At 34.1% G+C, this 23281-nt stretch overlaps 1 protein-coding gene across 2 annotated transcripts in view; it reads right to left on the reverse strand.

The window, feature by feature from the left end:
- Smr (nuclear receptor corepressor smrter) overlaps positions 1-23281 on the reverse strand; it is a 61869-nt gene that overhangs the window by 26064 nt on the left and 12524 nt on the right. For both annotated transcript variants that reach the window (XM_074137894.1, XM_074137893.1), the window contains exons 9-14: positions 14326-14378; positions 14118-14247; positions 13470-13646; positions 12526-12826; positions 11072-11438; positions 7595-7695 (exon numbers count right to left, since the gene is read on the reverse strand). In XM_074137894.1, the coding sequence (XP_073993995.1) occupies positions 7595-7695; positions 11072-11438; positions 12526-12826; positions 13470-13646; positions 14118-14247; positions 14326-14378 (1129 nt within the window). The remainder of the gene's footprint in view (positions 1-7594; positions 7696-11071; positions 11439-12525; positions 12827-13469; positions 13647-14117; positions 14248-14325; positions 14379-23281) is intronic.

Here is a 23281-nt window from a genome sequence, read left to right on the forward strand (position 1 = left end):
AGGAAAGTGTCTTTTTACCGAATAGATTGTTTGTTCCGTTTGTTTTTGTTATTTGGTCGCAAGACTCCTACTTGAATTTAGTGTACTTGTAACAAAACATAAATCTGCAGCTTTTACAGAAAAATGGATTACGGTTACTTCTGAGAATGAGGTTGGGGTAGATTCCTTTTAAAGAGATAAGAATTAAACGTATCGGTATGCATGTTGTACTTTAATATTTGTGGACAGCACGGCACAAAAATAAAAAAATGAGAGAAGATTAATCTTACCGATATTAGGTTAAGGTGCCACCATCAGACCCGACAATAAGCTTTAAGGTCAAATCTATCTTCCAGAAGTGCCACTCCAATAAATCGAGTTAAATTTTGTTTAGACTTTTCTCTAAAAACTGCTACAATTATTTTATTTCAACCTGGCATACTCATACAAAATGTCAAATCAAAATTATGATCAGGAAAATTATCAATCTACCGGAGCAAAACGAGTTTTTTTATTTTCTGCAATTGGCAGTCGCTGTAGGGTTATTGCTTAAACGATGGCTAACACAGGTTAAAACTTTATCTACACCACACAATAAATATAAAAAAAAAAAAACTTTTACTGAAGGCATATTAATGAAGTGGGGTTCTGTGAAGTCACGCTTTCTTTAACCATTTTTAATTACAGAAACATTGAAGCCAAATAATTTTTTATTACTAATTCTAGGTTTCAAGGAAACTAAATTACGTGAATTACGGTTAAAGAAGGTTATGCGGATTACATGAGAAGGTGTTTATAGTATAGGAAATGAAAAAACAATGAGCTTTCGTGAAAATTCAATTTCTAAAAATTGACATCTTTAGCAATACTTACTAGGAATAAGAGGAAGTTAAAACAAAACTTGGTGTATACTCACGTGACTTTCTCTTACTTCAATTATCAATTATAACTTACAAATTTTCTTCTAACTTCGAATGTATACTATACTAAACGTTAGTTCAAGTTTTATTAGGTTCACTTTAAACATTGGTATTGTGGTAAGCTGTTTTCCCATTTTTCCATAATATCCTTAAAATGAATTTCATAAAAAGCATGTCAACATAAGCGATAGGTCTCCGCTTATACGAAAACTATAAGAGAGAAAACGGGAGGAATAACAAACAAAAAATTGAAAAACTCGATTCAGTACAGAGCCATTTTTTTTATCACTAGACTTCATTCAAATTTCGTAATTGTTGTTATCTATTGTATTCCTTTTAATAATTAATTACATTAATATGACATCTTTAGATAAAAGGCTGCTCAGGGGCGCCTAAACATGTCTTTATGCTGAACATACGCACTTACATTATTGAGTTGTGGAGAATTCGGAGCCGTAAAAAAAGAAAGGGCAGTGTACCAACTTAGTCCAGCCATCCTAGCTCCTATATTCCATTAAGTGGCACACTATCTGTAGAATATATTTTGCAGAAGTAGATTAATATATTTTACGGTTGCTCATCGCAACGTAACTGTAAGTGTAGGCTTCTTTTCGTATACCAAATTTCCTTCTTTAGGATAAGCAATGATGAAAACCAAATATTTCCCGATTGTTCCCGATTTCAAAAAATAATGCACAAAAAACTATTTAGTGTTAAATAATGGTATTATTAATCTATTTGTAACAGCCTTGTATCTATACAAAATTTATATGGAATGAAATTTATAAAAATCATAAACCTGACTGTTATTGTAGTGAGCACAAATGAATGCAATGAGATGTTTTAATTGTGATGGTTGATGAACATTAAAAAAAAATTAATAATTGTAAAGATATCGACACTGTATTGTATTCTTCAAAATTCGAGATAACTAAATGAATAACTAGTACTTAGATAACTAGTAATGTGTATTAGTTAAATATAATATGAAATATGGATAAAGTGCAATGGTGTTGTGAGCGGATAGTAATTTTATTAGCGGGAAGCGGAACTTATACTGCAGTCTTGCTCGTAAGTCTATACGTAAGTGTCTTCTGTTGCTTTCGTATTGGTATCATTACCACTTCTCCCACTCTAAACTGTAAACACGAATGAACCACTAGGAATAACAAACTAAGTCTGCACTAAACGTATTTGACCAATTGTAATGGTGTAAAAATCTGATATGATTTTCTTATCCAACTTATCTCCTACCTTTTTCTAAACCTTAGTTGGCTTCAATCGCAATTACAAAATCTTTTGAGGAAAGTGTATCGTGTCCTCCCAGAACACGTCCTTAAAATAAATTTTGGTGGATTTCAGAACAAAAGCTAAGATACTGTTCAGCACTGCGGAAGTAACATTTTCAAAATCGAGGGTTTTAACTAAGTACACTGTGTTTGATTGCTGATCGTTAAAAAGATTAACATTTCCGGTCAAGCGAAAATTCAGTTAAATGGCACTTTAGTGGGAAGGGTAAACCCACACTTCAGAACTACCTCTAGAAGAACCATTTCTTCTAGAAAGTTTCAATAAAAGTTACGCCATTTTAAACGAGTGGTTAATGTTCAAGTTTACAGAAATAAACTGAAGCAGTTTTCGAGAAAATATCGCATAACAGAAAGGAGGTCTTCAAGATAGTCATCCGTCACGCCATTTCCTTAAAACTCATCATTTTATCTTCTTTAATTTTGTGAGAGTGACGACCATAGAATGTATTACACTAAAATGGCAATTTAGTGGAATGCCAAACAACCAATATTTGTTACAATAGAATTTTTCTAAAAACTTTTTTCAAAACATTTTAAGTTGTAAATCTAAGTAAGATTCTACTAATTGGTCTTTTAACAATAAACATGAGTAATTTATTATTAAAACAGAATAGCTTATTTAAAAACAAAAACAAATTAAAAATTGGGAAACTATAACGTATCTGAATAAAGTTAAAAGGCTTAATTTAATCTTTGCCATCATCCCAGATGACCTCTCTTATAACAAAAAATCACATCTTTTAAAAATGTAGTTGAATTCACGGTGCTGGATAATAAATATCATTCATCTTATCCATCGTAGCACGCATGTTTATTGACAGCAAGTGTAGTGCGAGACGGTAACGTAAATGAAGTCAAAATAACAACAGCAAACTGATTAATCTACCTGTGAAAGTCCGAAACCAGTCAGAGATACAATAAACATGCGTGATACGACGGATAAAATAATGATATTCACATCTTTATTTACATAATTTATTAATCTAATTAGAAGAAAATGTAGACACAAAAAAAAATCTAAAAACCAAAGTTTATAGCCGAGAACTTAAAATAATTATTCCAAAAAATTCAATTGTGACTACAGAAAAATCTACACATTATTGGATTAGCACAATATTTATTTAATTTTTCTTATCCACTGCCATCAGTTCGCTTTTAGAGAAAGACCGTATGCCACATATCAGAATCCTGAACTTACAGTAAATTTTTTATAAATTAAGGGCGATGAAGCAAATCTATCTTTTAATGGCTATTAAATTAGGTTAAGCAATAGGACTCTTACTTTCATATTTTGTATAAGATGTTAACTATTAGGATCATTAATACAATAGCTTTCCGCTAACTCAATGGATAATTTCTAGTACTAGCTGTGAAAAAATAAACTTAACATTTTGATCAGCATTCATTTTATCCAAAACCGATTATCAATATTCCAGCCAAAATAGTTCAGTTCAAAAGAGGGAACAAACTATACTTTTGGCATAGATGTAGAAATATTATATTATTACAGTTGAAGTGTTTTGCTCTGCAATGTACATTGTTCAGTGGTTCTGTTATAGCAACATGGTGTGTTCTGTTTCATATACATCTTTTGTTTTATAAAGTAAGACGCGCTAACATCTAAGGGAATTGCTTCCCAGCGTCTTTTAGAGCACTAACACCTTCTAAATAGTGTTCTTTCGCAAGGATATCTCTGTAACTGTCTATCGCCAGGCAGTGGCCCTCTTGTAATGTTTCCAAATTTGAGACGTTTATGCGGTGGGTGGTGACTGTGCGTTAATTTAATGTATTAATCTGCACGGCTGCCATTCTCGGGTGTCAGCAATGATGTGACGGTATGATTGAATGCGCTCTTTGTTATCTGTTATTTTGAAGATAACTTTAACTTTATGACCATCACAATTTGTTGTTTGGGAGATATTGTAAAAAAGAGTGCAGACTAGAATGAAATTTCAAGGCCCTACAGTTATAATTGCAGAGTGTCATACACGAAATTTTGAGACAGATTGCTCATGAGAATTACTTCTCTTAATTACCAACATTTTGCCAAATCCTTTCTTTTATAATTATAAATCAACAAATAAAAAAAATAGTTTGGTCAGTGTATATTTTGTGCACAAAAATTCAATGAAGTTTTTAAAATTATCAGTAAAGAATTTTAAACTTTTATCGAAAAAGTAATTAATGCACGAAAATTTAATTAATTGCAGAACGTGTAATAGATAATTTACTTTAAAAGCATTTTATGAAAATGAATTTTAAACACTTCAAGAATGCTACAAAATGAAGTAAATTTAAAATTAGAATAGAATGTATTATTAATTGCTCACTTTGATGAAATATGAAAATTGGTCAAATATTCAAGACAATAAGTACACATCAATATTTAAAATTTTTCATAATTTGTACCACATTCCGGATTCATTAAATTTACCGAACTTAAAAATTTCCATAGAGGTTACGAAAAAAAATCAAATCTTGTGAAACTGGAAAATATAATAAATTTAGTCCAATATTTAGTAAGGAAAGTAAGTTTACTTCCACTGTAATCTAAGGTAGAAGATAGCCTTAAGCTAATGTTATAGTTGTGTTTCGTAATCGCGACGGATCAACTACGGTTTTTCATCCAATTGTATCTGACTGCGATGATCCTAAGCTGCCATCCCGCAACAAAGAGTTGACTTCTTTCTACAGTTAGAAACTGGTGGAAAGATACAGATTTTGGCGGAGTAGATCATCTTAGATCCCGTAAGTATAATCCGTTCCATATTTTTTGGGTTATAAGGTGATGTGAGACGAAAGGAATATTCTTCCAATAAATTTATATTTTGTATTTCCCAACAGTGTAGTTCGTAAATCACCATTTTGGTAAATGTTTATCGCAATTAACTAATTGAAATGTTGGGTTGTAGTAATTTTTGAGTATTTCTCGTTTTATTGTGAATTTTTATAATAGAATGTCTCTCTCATATACTAATTACAAAAAGAGAAAATTTTGAATTAGAATATTTTAATTTTTAAAATAACAATTTTGAGAAGTGGAAAATTTTGTAACTCATAAAATATTTGCAGAAAATAAACTGAGTTTAGAAACTGCAGCAGGTAGAATTTATTAAATAAGAAAATAACGAAGTTAATTGTAATAATGAACGAAACAAAAAACTTGAAAAAAGGCCACCTTAATTAGGAATTGAACGATTTAACGTTAAGCTAGAATACTGGCAACTTTTTCTTGAAAGTTCCAAATCAATATAAGTAATAAGAAAAATCAATTTAATTAGGTAAAAATTCACAATTTAAAATTATTAACATTACATTAAAGTATTTGTTTATGCAAAGTTCACATTATTTATTAGGAATGTTCGAATAGTATAGTACAGCTACATTATTATTAATACGTCAGTCGTTAATAAACACTTTTATTGTCGGATGGTACTGAAGATGGAAAAGTGAACCAATCAGCTAAAGAAATTAATTTACCTAATTTGGAAAATAATGTTCGTTGTTTGAATCTTAATTTTTTGTCTTGTGCATGATTCATTTGATTGAATTGTCATGGTATTGGATTACGTTAGGATTTTCAATTTAGGTCATTGATATGTAAAGATTGTTTGATGTGTTGAACGTGAGCTCCCTTTGAGCTCAAGTGAGGAGAGGATGTTAGATTTATTTAAAAAATGTTGGTTTAATAATATCACAAAGTATTTTTCTGGAATAACTTCGATTGTGCAGTAAGAATTCGTGGATTAGATCGTACCAAAATTTTAGTAGCGGAGGTTTTTTTTTTTAATGTATTGTAACGAAGTTGACCTGGGCGAGAAGAAAGGCCTAGATTGTTCTAGGGGTTGAGCGGCCAAAGTCGGTTACAGGCCACCACTGTGTAAACAAAAGGGCCAGTCACTACCTGAGGAGAAAAGAAAGGCCTAGATTGTACTAGGGGTTAAGCGACCAAAGTCGGTAACAGGCCACCACAGTGTAGACAAAAGGGCCGTCTCTACCTGAACTAGAAAGGAAAGGGCTAGATTGTTCAAGTTTAGTGACCGTAGCCGTAGCGGTCCATCTCTGTGTAAAAGCCAGCTAAAAGAAAGGCCTCAGTTGGGGTGGTGGCATATGTGTTTCCCAGCCAGTGATTGAAAGGTGAGAGTGAGACAGACGGAGTTGGAGAGAGACGGAGAATGGGAGGAGGCGGCTCCCAGCTGAGGTGGTGGCAGTATGTTTTCTCCAGCCAATGAACGTCAGGAGGGCGTGGAAACTTATGCTCAGAGAGTTGGAGGAGGGCAGTCCCAGTTGGAGGGAGGCACGCAGTTAAAAGGAGGCAGACACAGCTGGAGAAGTCAGTTTCAATTAAGTGTTAATCAAGTTTCAAGCAAGTTTTTAATAGAGTTTAGAGTTTTTAATCAAGTTTTAAGGAGTTCTTAACGAGTTGTTAATCAGTTAGTTTTGGAGTTAGTCTTGGAGAGTCAGTGTTGAGACATAGTTAGAGAGAGTCAGTGTTGGGGAGTGCTTCAGTGGTAGCTAGTTGGGAAATTAGTCAGTTGATGAGTAGAGCTGTTTTAGTGCAGCTGAGACTAGTGCAATTCGGTGCAGTGCGGACCAGTGGTCAGTCGGGGAACAGTTTTGTGGCGTTACGAAGTGAGTAAGTAACAGTAAACTGTTGTGACTGTTGTAAATGGTGACTGTAATGAATAGCGTTAGTTGCTAGTAAATGTTAATGTTAGTTAATGTTAATGTGTGAATAAATCAGGTTATTACTTACAACTTTAGCGAGTTTTATTATGTAATCAAACCCACATATTTAATAACTAGTGGCAGGCATTAGTTGTGTAAGTAAAGTTTTTTTTTAGAAAAACTTTACAGTATGTTATATAAGAGAAGCAGAGCCTTCAAAATGAATTATATCCCGCCAATAAGAAAGGCGGTGATAATCCAAAATTTTTAAGATTGTTTCAAGCGTGATTTTATAATAAAAATAGTCATTGTACAATAGAAAATTGGATTTTACTAATGGAGTGTCCTATTAACTTCAGCAATTGCATTGTAAACTTTGTCAACCTCCCCCCACAAAAAAAAAATACCACAAAAAGGAGTGTTAGAAAAACAAATTGAGAAATTAATAATTGAAAAAAGGAGCGGATCCTGTTCCAAAACACTGCAGTGACGGAAGCTAACTGTACCAAACTGTTGCCTTAATCTGGAAATTTCAATTCTGCATTCAGCCCATGCTGATTCCCTGAATTTTAAATAGAATGCATGTTTGCTGATAATCGGGTGAGAACGTTAATGCAAGGCTTGTCAATCACAAAATAGCTAAACGTCGTTTGAGCGTAAAACCAACGAACCGCTTGCACTGGCAAAATGTAATTTAATAATATGAGTTCCACTCACCGAGAGCGTCAAAATTGTCGTCATCAGTAGTTTCTACATCTTCTTTGTCACGCTTCACTTCCTTTCTTTCTTCCGCAGCCTTCTCGTGCGCACCAGCCTCACTGCAATACCAAGTGAATAAAAATAATTTTACTTTGTTTTAAATCAATGCATTCAAGCCAGGCCATAATTATAAAATAATAACAGCCCAACTAGAGTAATAGGACTATTTGCATTTCTTAAATCTTAACAAGGAATAGTTTCTTCAAAACTCGGTGTTTTTTTTTCGTAAATCGTTTCTAATAGATAGTTGCGCCAAATCTCTTATAGTAATTTATCCTAATGTCAATCAGAAAACCTTAATAGAAGAAATTTCTTGGCATAATGTTATTGAGGATAGACGTTTATTTCAAGTAAATGTTTTTTAAGCCATTCTGCCAGATAAGACCATCAAACAGATAGGTCTTACTGAGGTTTAATAGAATTAAAACTGTCCGGTAGGACAGTTGTATAAGGGTTGATCGTCAAAAACTGCACGAAAAAGCGTAACGTTGAAAAACACCCAACTTTGACAATTTTTTTCTCTTTTTCTATAAAAGATAAAATTCCCAAATTTTCTTTAAATTATAGGGCAAACCCACCTTTATGACTGTAATTTTTTTGCAACCACCCAGACCTAATAGATTTCGAGAAAAAAGTTGCCGAAAATGAGCAAAAACGACATTTTCAGAAATTGTTGTTGTTCTTGTTCTTCTTGTTGTTGTTGTTACCTTTTTTGTAAACTACGTAGCGCCTAAACGCGTGAACCGATTTTCATGAATGAGGTGTCATTCGATTCGGAATGTTATGTAGATGTGCCTTTTGGGGGTCTCGACGCTGTACACCGAATGGGAGAGGTGTTAGCCCCCTTTATGTAAGGCCCCCTTCAAAATTATTATTACTAATTACTCTGTAAATCTTAGCCCGATTTTGATAAAATTTGGTAGGATGATGGGGTTAGGGCTTCCCTACGTAACATTAAAGCGACGATCTGCTCTTACACTAGTTAAGGGGAAGTATAGCAATCGTTTCAAATTATCGACAAGTGAACCGATTTTCATGAATGAAGTGTCATTCGAATCGAAATTTTGTACAGATTTGCACTTTAAAAGTCTCGACGCTATGCCTCATATGGAGGGGAGTTTGCCCCACCCAAGTAAGGCCGTTTCTAAAACTATTATTACCAATATTTCTATAACGCTTTGTCCGATTTTGATAAAATTTAGCACGAAGAAGTGATTAAAGCTACTCTATATGGCTGTGAAGTGCCATCATGCTCTTACACCTACTAAGAGGAAGTACTGCAATCGTTAAAATTATCAATGGGTGAACCGATTTACATTAAGTAATGAATTATCGTTCGATTCAAAATCTTTGCCTCTTTGCCTTTTAGGGAGAAGTACTGTAATCGCAGTTTATTTTTCTTGCTCCTCTTAAAAGGAAGGTCTGAAATCGCAGTTTAAATTTGCTTTTTACGTACAAATACCTTCCTATTTTATATAAAAAGGCTTTCTCAAAAAAATTGTTATTGAGGATGGTTTGGGGACCGCAACTATAATCATTCTTTAAAAAGATCTCTCCAGTGGTAGTTACGGTTCCTACTTAACACCTTATCAGGTTATAATGATAGAATTGCTTATTCCAAATTTAAAAAAAAACAGTAAAGCAGATATGTAACTTAGCAAAATAGACAAAAATGAAAATCTATCCAAAAGGTACAAAAATCTCCTTAACAAAAACTTACAGTTTAAAATGTTAAGTATAAGGGTTGATTAAACGCCAAAAGGTACACAAATCAGCAAGTACCCAACATTTCATTCAAGCTTAGTTGATATAATTTAAGTAATTTTGCTGCATTAACTTTTCCTTCACATTTTTTAGAATTTATTAGATGTCACAGACCCTTATGCTGGCCATTTTCATCTACAAAATATTTGTTCAAGTAGCACTGTAGATTGACTTTAATATCTATTAATCTATAATAATCAAACTATTAATTACAGGTTAAAAAGAAAACGTTATAAAAAATTAAAAAAATTACGAGGCTACAAAATTCAAAAACTTTTTTAAAAAAATGCTTACACCAACATACATCAATGATTTCGATTATTTTATTTTTAATAAAAATCGTCTGTTTAAGTTCATTCTTCGATTAAAGTAATTGTTATTTTATGTAGTAGTCAAACGTTTATAATAATAGGTAATAATTATCTGGCTTTATCGCAAATAATATAGTTTTCTTCAATCACACTCTCAATGTAGCTGTTCTTCTCACAATGTTAAATATATGTTATGTAATATAAAATAAATGAGATATGCATACGTTTAGGACATCTAATTATTCCAGTATTTTACTATAAGTAAAATTAGGGGGTCTAAATTAAATTACAATTGAGAAATGAATCATTATTGTTGAATAATCTACTTGTTATTAACTGTGTGTTATTTGTGCTCACGAATATTTCGGTAAAACGAATTCAACACTGAAATATTCTTTTAAATCCGTGATTTAAATTTAAACAGTAGCCGAATCTAACTTTGTCTTTTTCTACTTTTGCATATATATGTGACATCTCAGAATAAAAAGCAAATTAAAGCTAAATCCGAAGAATAATTCGGAATAGAGTTAAAATAAAGTACCTATTTAAAAACGGATATAATATACATTTTATCATAATTATAACAAAATAATATTATGAATGAACTGGCCAGCATAAGGGTCTGTGACATCTAATAAATTCTAAAAAATGTGAAGGAAAAGTTAATGCAGCAAAATTACTTAAATTATATCAACTAAGCTTGAATGAAATGTTGGGTACTTGCTGATTTGTGTACCTTTTGGCGTTTAATCAACCCTTATACTTAACATTTTAAACTGTAAGTTTTTGTTAAGGAGTATATATATATATTCTATTAAATATATGTATATATAAAATCAAATAAGATACGAGGTGTGACCGTGAATGGACAAGAAGGAGAAGTGAGGCACGTCAACGTGCAAGCGTGAGAGCCAAGTAAGCTTTGTCAATTGCAGTCGGTGAGCAACTTATTTACAGAAATGGAATATTACTTTTACAACCAACCTCAGATACCGAAGCTACACGAAGTGAAGTGGGTAATGGATTCTCTAACAGCATCACACATGATGACACTTAAATATGCTAGTAGTAGGATGGTTACCTCTCTTAGTTGCAAAGCAGAATCAATATTATAAAAAAAATTTATGTCGAGACAATACTACAGATATTAAATGGAGTTGATATTCTCCCAAGTGGAATAGAACGAGCTATAGCCAAGCCATCAATAACAGATAACTTTCTATCACGTAACCACCAAGCCACTCAACATTGCTGCTACTCTTAAGATTTTCTACATTTAGGCCTTTTCAATAAACCATTGTAAATGATATAAAAATGATGATAATAGGATGTCAAATAGCTAAGGGCTTGATGTACTTACTTATTGGGGAATAAAAGAGGCGGGGGCGGCAGCTTAGCGGCGGTAGGTGGTGAAGCTACTGCTGTGGAGGCTGCCGGAGCAGGGGCAGGGGCAGGCGCTGGCTGCTGGTTCTGTGGCTGGCTCTGTTCCAGCAGAAAGGACGACTCACCACTCTGCTCGCGATTCTCTGGTACCGAGGCCACAGGCGCTGCTGGTTCTTGCTTCTGCAACTGCTCTCTTTGCAATCGTGTAGTCACACCGGCGCTCTGCGCGAGTATGCTATCCACGCTGTTTGTGCTTACAGCCACTGATGCTGAAGACGCTGAATTGCCGGCACCCACTTTGGCCTGCGGTCCTCGGCCAGATCTTGTTCTCTGACGAGATTTACCTGTTTGTTAGAATAAATAATTAAAAACAAAAGAAATTTATTCTTTGTACTGTAAGTGATAGAAGTCCCATTTTGACAAGGTGGCCGACTTTCTGAATACTTGGAAAGCTCGCTGGACCGAAACCAATTAAAACTTTCAGAGCGCATGTTAGTGTGCATATTATTACTGACTCCTCTCCAAATTTTGAGCCTTAGCTGCAAGAAAAACGCCCACGATTGGCCCACAAAAAAGTCCTTTTCCATCACGACAACGCACCAGCTCACACCTCAGCAGTTGTGGTCGCAAAATTAATGGAAATAGGGTTCCAACTCGTTTCACATCCCCCCTATTCTCCAGACTTGGCTCCCTCGGACTACTATTTGTTCCCCAATATGAAGAAATGGCTGGCGGGAAAAATATTTTATTCAAACGAGGAGGTGATTGCAGAAACGAATGGCTATTTTTCAGACTTGGACAACTCCTATTATTCGGAAGGGATCAACAAACTAGAGCAGCGTTGGACGAAGTGTATAAGCCTAAAAGGAGACTATGTTGAAAAATAAAAAAGGTTTACCCCAAAAAATTAAGTAGTTTTTATTTTTGCACGGACTTTTCAAACGACCCTCGTATATATATATATATATATATATATATATATACACGAGTCAGATTGCATGATAGTTAAACGTAAATGACATAAGATTTCACATACTAATATTTTGTAATAAAAGTAAAAGAGTAGTAATTAATGAAATCTAATTATTACAATTAAAAGTTGAAAATTAATATTCATTTTATAGAAAAATACATGGAATTTAAGGTTTAATGATGGGTACAAGCTCTGAGGAAGCAAGCACGTATAGGCGCACAGTCCATCTGCTGAAATCCGAGATTCTGTACTAAAGAAACAAAATACGTGACACCTAACGTTGAATGGTAATTCCTAGTGTTTCTAAAAGCTAGAAATTTAACAAATGCAACAACGGGCCTCAGGTATCACATAATAAGCACTCATGGACTAAAGGTCGATCAAGTTAAGGTCCAAAAAATTAACCAAGTTAAGGAAAATTTTAAAAATCATTACGGTAACAAAATTCTATTACTCACGCAACAATCTTTTGTAGTTTTCAGTTTTTTTACTCAGGTAATAATACTGTACACAGTCGCTGACGCTCTTTCTTTCCAAATATGATGCAATCACTGAAAAATTTTTTGGGTGCTGCAGAAACTTTTCTTTAAAGATTTCCTTCTCAGCTTGTGTCCACACGTTCAATAATTGCCTCTCCTTATAATCGGCGGCGAAATCATCTAATTTTCCGTTGTTATTTATATAGAAAACACTTCTTTGTCTAGCATCGAGCAATAGCGGCGGAACCACTGCGTACGAGCGCATTTTCTTGTCTTCCATCTTAAAAAATAATTAAAATATTATGCAAAGTGATTTCAAATCTGTGGAGAAAAGTTAGATTAGGCTAGGGTTGTTAATTATAAGCACTACAAATTGACATCTAAGATTCCTAATGTATTTAATGATAATTTCTATTTCTTTTAATTCTCGTGAGAAGAAATACAGAGGTTCCGATTTAATGATGTTGGGAAAAAACTCGATCCTTGGTGCTAGAGCTTTCATATGTACCTTCAAGACGTGAACGGTACAGGAAACTTTTGAATGTTATGGATAAGCGTTTTGGAAATATGAAGTTGGGAAAAGATGGTCGGCTCGGGCAATTATTCAGCAAACAATATACTTGAACCGCTCAAGTTGTTTGATAACTGCTAAGTAGCCACTGTCACTGACGTGATGTTGATTTGATATCTCGAATCAATGTAGGACCAATGTGATTGATTTTCATGGCAAAACGTAACTGACACGGGTTAGCTGCTTGAAATTGTTGGTATCGACTGTTTCATGCCATCCGTCTACTTCCAGCTTAATTAATCTAGCAAATAAATAATGCAAAGAGCCAGTAAACTGCAGCAATAAATAAAGCTGCTGTAAGTCGCTGCCACCAATATATCACTCTTTAAAGACAATATGTTTTAAAAATTACCTCTTGCTCTTGCAATCCATCCATAATCTCTTCCAAATCTGCATCACTTTTAACTCGTGCGCCGACACGATTAAATCTCTCTCGATCCTCCCTCTGTTTCCTTAACTTAGGAAAAATTTTCTCAAAAAACTCACGGTTTTTTGCTTCTTTTAACTTTCTTTTAGTCGAATTTTCAATCTGTAAAAAAATAAAAATATCACCACGTAACAACAAATTTCCAAAAAATGTGTCAAGTAGCATTTTTTATGTTTATCAAAACATGAGAAATGTAATCCTTTTCGATTGCCTCACATTACAGACATGATAAAATTGTGAGAAGTTATATTGTATTGACCAGCAAAAGAGCACTAACACTACAAGGAAACAAATATCAGAATAAAATTCTACGGAATAAATTCTAACATCAATAACATGAGTACATGTTGGAATTATCAACTAGCTTAACACAACCGACTTCAAAGATATGACCGAGAAGGTGTGACGCCGACCTCCCAAAGTCGTGGTTTTTCGGACTTTCAACGTCTAACTCTGTGAGAAGCTTTTGCATAATTTGCATTTCTGTTTCATTCAAGAAATTCAAAGCCAATATATCAGACAGTCGTTTTTGAGCTATCTACTGAAAATAAATTGAGCTATCATTTGACTTACCTTATCTACTTTACGCAACCACTCCTTGACCAGTTCGGAGTAGGAGGTAGTCAGGTGTTTCTCCCGCTGCTCCCGCTCCGATTGCTTCTTCATCAAGTGATCCAGCAATTTCTTTTTGAACATTGTATGTCTGCAGGAAAGAAGCCACAAGAAATAAATTTCAAGTAATTAAAAAAATCATTAATAGAATTAAGGTAAATGATTTTACCTCCTTTTATTGTCATGGTAGATGGCTGTGTCTGAAGGCTGGTTGTATAACGGCTGGAAAATAAACAGAAAGAAAATAACAGTTTCAAAAATAAAACAAAATATTCAACTTTATCTTATTGCAACTGCAAAAATTATCATGAAAAAGTAAAAGAAGAATACAAATTCTTGGGTTTAAAACGTCGTGTGATAAGAAAAACCAAGCGGGAGGTACTCCTAATACGAGTATGGCGCGCATACGACTAGAAGTGATTGCGGGAGTAGTGCTCTATCGGATAATTACGCTGACCCATTGGCTACTGTACTTAGTAAATTTGAATCTATTTCTCAAGAGTAGAGGGGGAAATAAAAATTATTCGGAATGAAACTGGTAAGGCCATCAACGGAGTTACCACCAATTTACAATATGCTGTCTGTCTCTTTCATGAAAGACAAATTTTAAAAAATTATTAAAAAAACTTTAAAAAAAATAGAAAAAAAAAGAAATTAGAAAAATTAATTAAGTCATTAAGACAAGATATAAATATTAACGTTCAATGTAGATAAAATAATACGATAAAATTATCAACTCGGTAATGCTTCGTCTAGCAGCCGAAGATGTTGCCTATTTAATTTGATCGTATGCGCAGTATAGTGTACTGTTTACTTTTTAATCTAGTTCCCGCCAATGTGCCGCGCTTTTTTTCACTTTCATTACTTCTTTTGAAAGCGCATGTGCAGTACAGTAGAGTAACTGTTTCCTTTTTAATCTGCTATGATTAGTTTCCGCCAGTGCGCTGAGCTTTTTTTTGGTCTCTTTTTTTAACTTCATTTGTCATAAATGTTATAATATTTTTTACAGTTACAGTTTTTATTTTTTTTAAAGCATGAATATAGTCCAAATGCGGATGGTCAGATAAAGTTTAGAGATTTTTAATGGATGTTGGTTTGATTAGTATAAGACACATGTATTTGTCCAGAGTGTGAAAGGGAAATGAAATTGACAAAACAAAGCAATGGCGGTGCCGCGTTTATTCGAATCTCTTTCATGAGGCGAAAAGAAGTGTGCGTAAGGGTTCATGATTTGAAAGGAGCAAACTTTCTATTACAGATGTGTTATTGATGACTGATTTTTTTGTGATGTAGCGTACGCAGAGTGATGCGCGTTTTGAATTAGGATCGAGTGAAGCTACTATTCCTAGGGGGAGCAGTTAAAGTGTACAAAACTAATGATAGGGATTGTCATGATTAAGGTAAGTTATTTTTGTTTTTCAACCTTATAATCTCAAGTTTTGCGTTACAACTGGTTGGAAGAACGCAATAAAATTAAGGGTTTTTATCTAGACTAATGGGAGAAGGGGTGAGGGGCAAAGCTACCCCATTACACATGAAATCAAGACCAGGTGGGGGTGAAGCCCCAACTTGAAATAAAATTATTAATATTGAAGTGATTTTGATTACTATGTAACCCGCTATATTTAAATAAAAATAATGCCAGTAACAAAAACGTGATATTTTTATTTAAACATAGCGGGTTACACTTTAACCTAATCAAAATCACTTCACTATTAGGCCACACCTCCGGTCGCTTTTCAAAGGAACTGCCGAGATCATTAATTTGCTTCCATCTCTTAAAGAAAATTTATATAACATGCCTGAAAAAGTTTTCAGCCGGTAATGTTTGAAGTTACAGACTAGCAAATTGACACAATTACTCAGGTCAGAACTCGTTTACTACTGACTTAGAAGCCACTTCAACCAAATTACCTATTTTTATTTCTGAACATTTATCACCGTTAAATTTGCATGTAATGATCACTGTTTAATTATTTCGTCCGGAATTAAATAATTTATTACCTATGTGTGATCACTGCAACTATTATTAGGCGGAGATTGGAATTGTAAGGTGGGAGACTTAAATACTTCGGTCGAGAAATGTTTGTTGATACAAAATTCAATAGTAAACAATTTTAGCATGGTTTTATGTAATGGCAGGTAATGTAGCGATCCCCTTTAAAATTTTCTTACTTAAGCAATTAGGGTTCTAGCATAATTGATCTTGTCTGGGTATCTTACACCGCATTATTAAATGATTTTCATTTTTAAGTCATAAAATGCAACACAACTACATTTTATAATGATTTTGAACAAAAAATATAATGAATGAAACAGGAATGTTGCGAGTTGAAAATTTAAACGGGAAATATAAATATAATTTCGGATGCATAAAAAACTGTATTTTGAGAATATAACATTAACTGTAGAAAAACATAAAAATTCCGAGATTCTTGGACTGTGGTTGGGAAATATAATTTTACAATGCCTTATAAAAGATGGTAGAATTAATTTAAATCAATGGGAAGAATCAATTTCGCCTCCTAAAATTCACAAAATTTTTGTTAAATGTTCCTCTCCCAAAGCTTCTGTACGCAAACTGCTACTTGGAAAACCAAATGCGTTTTATTTGAATCACTTGCAACACATCCGAGATATGGGACCTCGTCCATACTGACTTATTAAAAAAAGTGTCCAAGTATCTTAATACAAACAATTGCTTCGTTTACCAACTAACATAGAATTTCTATCTCAGAGCAGAAACTAGACGTTTTCATATCCAGTACAAAATATTTAAAAGACTTGTTGGCTGGTGGCCAAACTATTAGCAGTGCGTAACGAAAAATGTCTTAAGCTTTGCTACAATAGATTGGTGGAACTTATAAATACCCTATAATTATACCCTACAATTGGCGTGCCTATCTGAAAAATTATCTTGTAATGATCAGAGCAGAGGATGTCTGGGTTATACAGAACCATGAAGAAGTCTCTCTGAACTATAAGAGACTGTTCGAGTCACTTAAAAATATATTATCACCAAAGATGTGGAACAAATTGACAACTATTCATTTAATACTTTTTTATAGAAATATAGGGGTTTCCCTGTGCAACATTTTGAGTTTCACAAATAAAGAAGTTTAAGCTAATAACCCAAATTCGCTTAGTAATTAAAAAATTTCCACGCTTATTTCTGACTGGAATAAAGTATGAATTCTCAGAACTATATATGTATAATTATATATATATAATTGTTAAAAATAAATAAATTCTTAATCGAATATTGGTGAACTAAGATTTTTGTTACTCGATTATTTCAGTAATTACAATGCTTCTCTATTGTTTATATGCATAAATATGGGGTCCATTAACCTGGCGGCACTTTGGTTGAATTTTGAGACAAAACTTTTGCACCGAGCTCGAAACACATTGCACTCTTATGCACCACCAAAAAAAAATCTAAATTCGCCAAGGAAAAGCCACAATAAGCAATTAAAGTTTTTTTCCCGCCAAAAAAAATTTGGCCGGATTTGATTGAAACTTACTTCATTATGTTAAGTACACTTTGCACTCCATTGCACCACTTAAAAAAATTCATTAACTTTAATAATTACGGAGATATGGCCATTCAAAAGATCAAAGGAATTTGCCGCAAACACTGAATTTCGAACCGCGACTTAGTATACAGGTAGAGGAGAGCTAGCACCAGCTAGAACCACAAAAAAAATCTAATAAAATATGCACACATTCAGAAATATAAGGAATTAAAGTGCTAAAAAAAGCATTAACTTGGCGGCACTTTGGTGGAATTTTGGGTAAAAAATTATTGCACCCTGCTCAGAACACTTTGCACTCCTATGCACCACCAATAAAAAAGCTAGCACCACCAAGGAAAAGCCTCAATTTTCCATTTAAAGTTCCGCGCGAAATTTAAATTCAAAAAAAATGAGTCTTATTTGCGGGAAAATTGGAGCGCTTTTTTCCAAAATAGCAAGTACTAGTATTAGAACAACTAGCCCCACACAGGAAATGCCAAAAATTAGCATATTTTCAAAGTAATTTACAAATTATTCGACCGATTTTCCCGCCAACTTACCTTTAACCGGAAGTGCTCTAAATTGAATTGAAACTCATCCTATTTTGTTCATGGTAGCTAGCACCAATATGCACCACAAAAAGAAATTTTGAATTTACACTAAAAGCTGATATATTGATAATAAAAGATGCACTGACAGATGTGACCATTAACTTTGCGGCACTTTGGTGGAATTTTGAGAAAAAAATTATTGCACCCAGCTCGAAACACTTTGCAATGCCAATAATAAGCCAGCAACACAACGGAAACTGTAAAAATTCACCAATTGTACGCCAAATATAACTTTAACCGGAAGTGCCCTAAATTGAATTGAAACTCATTCCATTTTGTTCGTGATAGCTAGCACCAATGTGCACCACAAAAAGAAATTTTGAATTTACACTAAAAGCTGAGATATTGATAATAAAAGATGCACTGACAGACGTGACCATTAACTTGGCGGCACTTTGGAGGAATTTTGGGTAAAAAATTATTGCACCCTGCTCAGAACACTTTGCACTCCTATGCACCACCAATAAAAAAGCTAGCACCACCAAGGAAAAGCCTCAATTTTCCATTTAAAGTTACGCGCGAAATTTAAATTAAAAAAAAAATGAGTTTAATTTGTGGGAAAATTGGAGCGCTTTTTTTCAAAATAGCAAGTACTAGTATTAGAACAACTAGCCCCACACAGGAAATGCCAAAAATTAGCATATTTTCAAAGTAATTTACAAATTATTCAACCGATTTTCCCGCCAACTTACCTTTAACCGGAAGTGCTCTAAATTGAATTGAAACTCATCCTATTTTGTTCATGGTAGCTAGCACCAATATGCACCACAAAAAGAAATTTTGAATTTACACTAAAAGCTGATATATTGATAATAAAAGATGCACTGACAGACGTGACCATTAACTTTGCGGCACTTTGGTGGAATTTTGAGAAAAAAATTATTGCACCCAGCTCGGAACACTTTGCAATGCCAATAATAAGCCAGCAACACAACGGAAACTGTAAAAATTCACCAATTGTACGCCAAATATAACTTTAACCGGAAGTGCCCTAAATTGAATTGAAACTCATTCCATTTTGTTCGTGATAGCTAGCACCAATGTGCACCACAAAAAGAAATTTTGAATTTACACTAAAAGCTGAGATATTGATAATAAAAGATGCACTGACAGACGTGACCATTAACTTGGCGGCACTTTGGAGGAATTTTGGGTAAAAAATTATTGCACCCTGCTCAGAACACTTTGCACTCCTATGCACCACCAATAAAAAAGCTAGCACCACCAAGGAAAAGCCTCAATTTTCCATTTAAAGTTCCGCGCGAAATTTAAATTCAAAAAAAATGAGTCTTATTTGCGGGAAAATTGGAGCGCTTTTTTCCAAAATAGCAAGTACTAGTATTAGAACAACTAGCCCCACACAGGAAATGCCAAAAATTAGCATATTTTCAAAGTAATTTACAAATTATTCGACCGATTTTCCCGCCAACTTACCTTTAACCGGAAGTGCTCTAAATTGAATTGAAACTCATCCTATTTTGTTCATGGTAGCTAGCACCAATATGCACCACAAAAAGAAATTTTGAATTTACACTAAAAGCTGAGATATTGATAATAAAAGATGCACTGACAGACGTGACCATTAACTTTGCGGCACTTTGGTGGAATTTTGAGAAAAAAATTATTGCACCCAGCTCGGAACACTTTGCAATGCCAATAATAAGCCAGCAACACAACGGAAACTGTAAAAATTCACCAATTGTACGCCAAATATAACTTTAACCGGAAGTGCCCTAAATTGAATTGAAACTCATTCCATTTTGTTCGTGATAGCTAGCACCAATGTGCACCACAAAAAGAAATTTTGAATTTACACTAAAAGCTGAGATATTGATAATAAAAGATGCACTGACAGACGTGACCATTAACTTGGCGGCACTTTGGAGGAATTTTGGGTAAAAAATTATTGCACCCTGCTCAGAACACTTTGCACTCCTATGCACCACCAATAAAAAAGCTAGCACCACCAAGGAAAAGCCTCAATTTTCCATTTAAAGTTACGCGCGAAATTTAAATTCAAAAAAAAATGAGTTTAATTTGTGGGAAAATTGGAGCGCTTTTTTCCAAAATAGCAAGTACTAGTATTAGAACAACTAGCCCCACACAGGAAATGACAAAAATTAGCATATTTTCAAAGTAATTTACAAATTATTCAACCGATTTTCCCGCCAACTTACCATTAACTTGGCGGCACTTTGGTGGAATTTTGAGAAAAAAAATTATTGCACCCAGCTCGGAACACTTTGCACTCCTATGCACCTCCAATAAAAAAGCTAGCACCACCAAGGAAAAGCCTCAATTTTCCATTTAAAGCTACGCGCGAAATTTAAATTTAAAAAAAAATGAGTTTTATTTGCGGGAAAATTGGAGCGCTTTTTTCCAAAATAGCAAGTACTAGTATTAGAACAACTAGCCCCACACAGGAAATGCCAAAAATTAGCATATTTTCAAAGTAATTTACAAATTATTCAACCGATTTTCCCGCCAACTTACCATTAACTTGGCGGCACTTTGGTGGAATTTTGAGAAAAAAAATTATTGCACCCAGCTCGGAACACTTTGCACTCCTATGCACCTCCAATAAAAAAGCTAGCACCACCAAGGAAAAGCCTCAATTTTCCATTTAAAGCTACGCGCGAAATTTAAATTTAAAAAAAAATGAGTTTTATTTGTGGGAAAATTGGAGCGCTTATTTCCAAAATAGCAAGTACTAGTATTAGAACCACTAGCCCCACACAGGAAATGCCAAAATTAGCATATTTTCAAAGTAATTTACAAATTACTCAACCGATTTTCCCGCCAACTTACCATTAACTTGGCGGCACTTTGGTGGAATTTTGAGAAAAAAAATTATTTCACCCAGCTCGGAACACTTTGCACTCCTATGCACCACCAATAAAAAAGCTAGCACCACCAAGGAAAAGCCTCAATTTTCCATTTAAAGTTACGCGCGAAATTTAAATTTAAAAGAAAATGAGTTTTATTTGTGGGAAAATTGGAGCGCTTTTTTCCAAAATAGCAAGTACTAGTATTAGAACCTCTAGCCCCACACAGGAAATGCCAAAAATTAGCATATTTTCAAAGTAATTTACAAATTATTCAACCGATTTTCCCGCCAACTTACCATTAACTTGGCGACACTTTGGTGGAATTTTGAGAAAAAAAATTATTGCACCCAGCTCGGAACACTTTGCACTCCTATGCACCACCAATAAAAAAGCTAGCACCACCAAGGAAAAGCCTCAATTTTCCATTTAAAGTTACGCGCGAAATTCCACCAAAGTGCCGCCAAGTTAATGGTAAGTTGGCGGGAAAATCGGTTGAATAATTTGTAAATTACTTTGAAAATATGCTAATTTTTGTCATTTCCTGTGTGGGGCTAGTTGTTCTAATACTAGTACTTGCTATTTTGGAAAAAAGCGCTCCAATTTTCCCACAAATTAAACTCATTTTTTTTTGAATTTAAATTTCGCGCGTAACTTTAAATGGAAAATTGAGGCTTTTCCTTGGTGGTGCTAGCTTTTTTATTGGTGGTGCATAGGAGTGCAAAGTGTTCTGAGCAGGGTGCAATAATTTTTTACCCAAAATTCCTCCAAAGTGCCGCCAAGTTAATGGTCACGTCTGTCAGTGCATCTTTTATTATCAATATCTCAGCTTTTAGTGTAAATTCAAAATTTCTTTTTGTGGTGCACATTGGTGCTAGCTATCACGAACAAAATGGAATGAGTTTCAATTCAATTTAGGGCACTTCCGGTTAAAGTTATATTTGGCGTACAATTGGTGAATTTTTACAGTTTCCGTTGTGTTGCTGGCTTATTATTGGCATTGCAAAGTGTTCCGAGCTGGGTGCAATAATTTTTTTCTCAAAATTCCACCAAAGTGCCGCAAAGTTAATGGTCACGTCTGTCAGTGCATCTTTTATTATCAATATCTCAGCTTTTAGTGTAAATTCAAAATTTCTTTTTGTGGTGCATATTGGTGCTAGCTACCATGAACAAAATAGGATGAGTTTCAATTCAATTTAGAGCACTTCCGGTTAAAGGTAAGTTGGCGGGAAAATCGGTCGAATAATTTGTAAATTACTTTGAAAATATGCTAATTTTTGGCATTTCCTGTGTGGGGCTAGTTGTTCTAATACTAGTACTTGCTATTTTGGAAAAAAGCGCTCCAATTTTCCCGCAAATAAGACTCATTTTTTTTGAATTTAAATTTCGCGCGGAACTTTAAATGGAAAATTGAGGCTTTTCCTTGGTGGTGCTAGCTTTTTTATTGGTGGTGCATAGGAGTGCAAAGTGTTCTGAGCAGGGTGCAATAATTTTTTACCCAAAATTCCTCCAAAGTGCCGCCAAGTTAATGGTCACGTCTGTCAGTGCATCTTTTATTATCAATATCTCAGCTTTTAGTGTAAATTCAAAATTTCTTTTTGTGGTGCACATTGGTGCTAGCTATCACGAACAAAATGGAATGAGTTTCAATTCAATTTAGGGCACTTCCGGTTAAAGTTATATTTGGCGTACAATTGGTGAATTTTTACAGTTTCCGTTGTGTTGCTGGCTTATTATTGGCATTGCAAAGTGTTCCGAGCTGGGTGCAATAATTTTTTTCTCAAAATTCCACCAAAGTGCCGCAAAGTTAATGGTCACGTCTGTCAGTGCATCTTTTATTATCAATATATCAGCTTTTAGTGTAAATTCAAAATTTCTTTTTGTGGTGCATATTGGTGCTAGCTACCATGAACAAAATAGGATGAGTTTCAATTCAATTTAGAGCACTTCCGGTTAAAGGTAAGTTGGCGGGAAAATCGGTTGAATAATTTGTAAATTACTTTGAAAATATGCTAATTTTTGGCATTTCCTGTGTGGGGCTAGTTGTTCTAATACTAGTACTTGCTATTTTGAAAAAAAGCGCTCCAATTTTCCCACAAATTAAACTCATTTTTTTTTTAATTTAAATTTCGCGCGTAACTTTAAATGGAAAATTGAGGCTTTTCCTTGGTGGT

Source organism: Rhodnius prolixus, unplaced genomic scaffold, assembly GCF_049639745.1.
Source record: "Rhodnius prolixus isolate KJV_2025 unplaced genomic scaffold, Rpr scaffold_11, whole genome shotgun sequence".
NCBI classification, from domain to species: Eukaryota; Metazoa; Arthropoda; class Insecta; order Hemiptera; family Reduviidae; genus Rhodnius; species Rhodnius prolixus.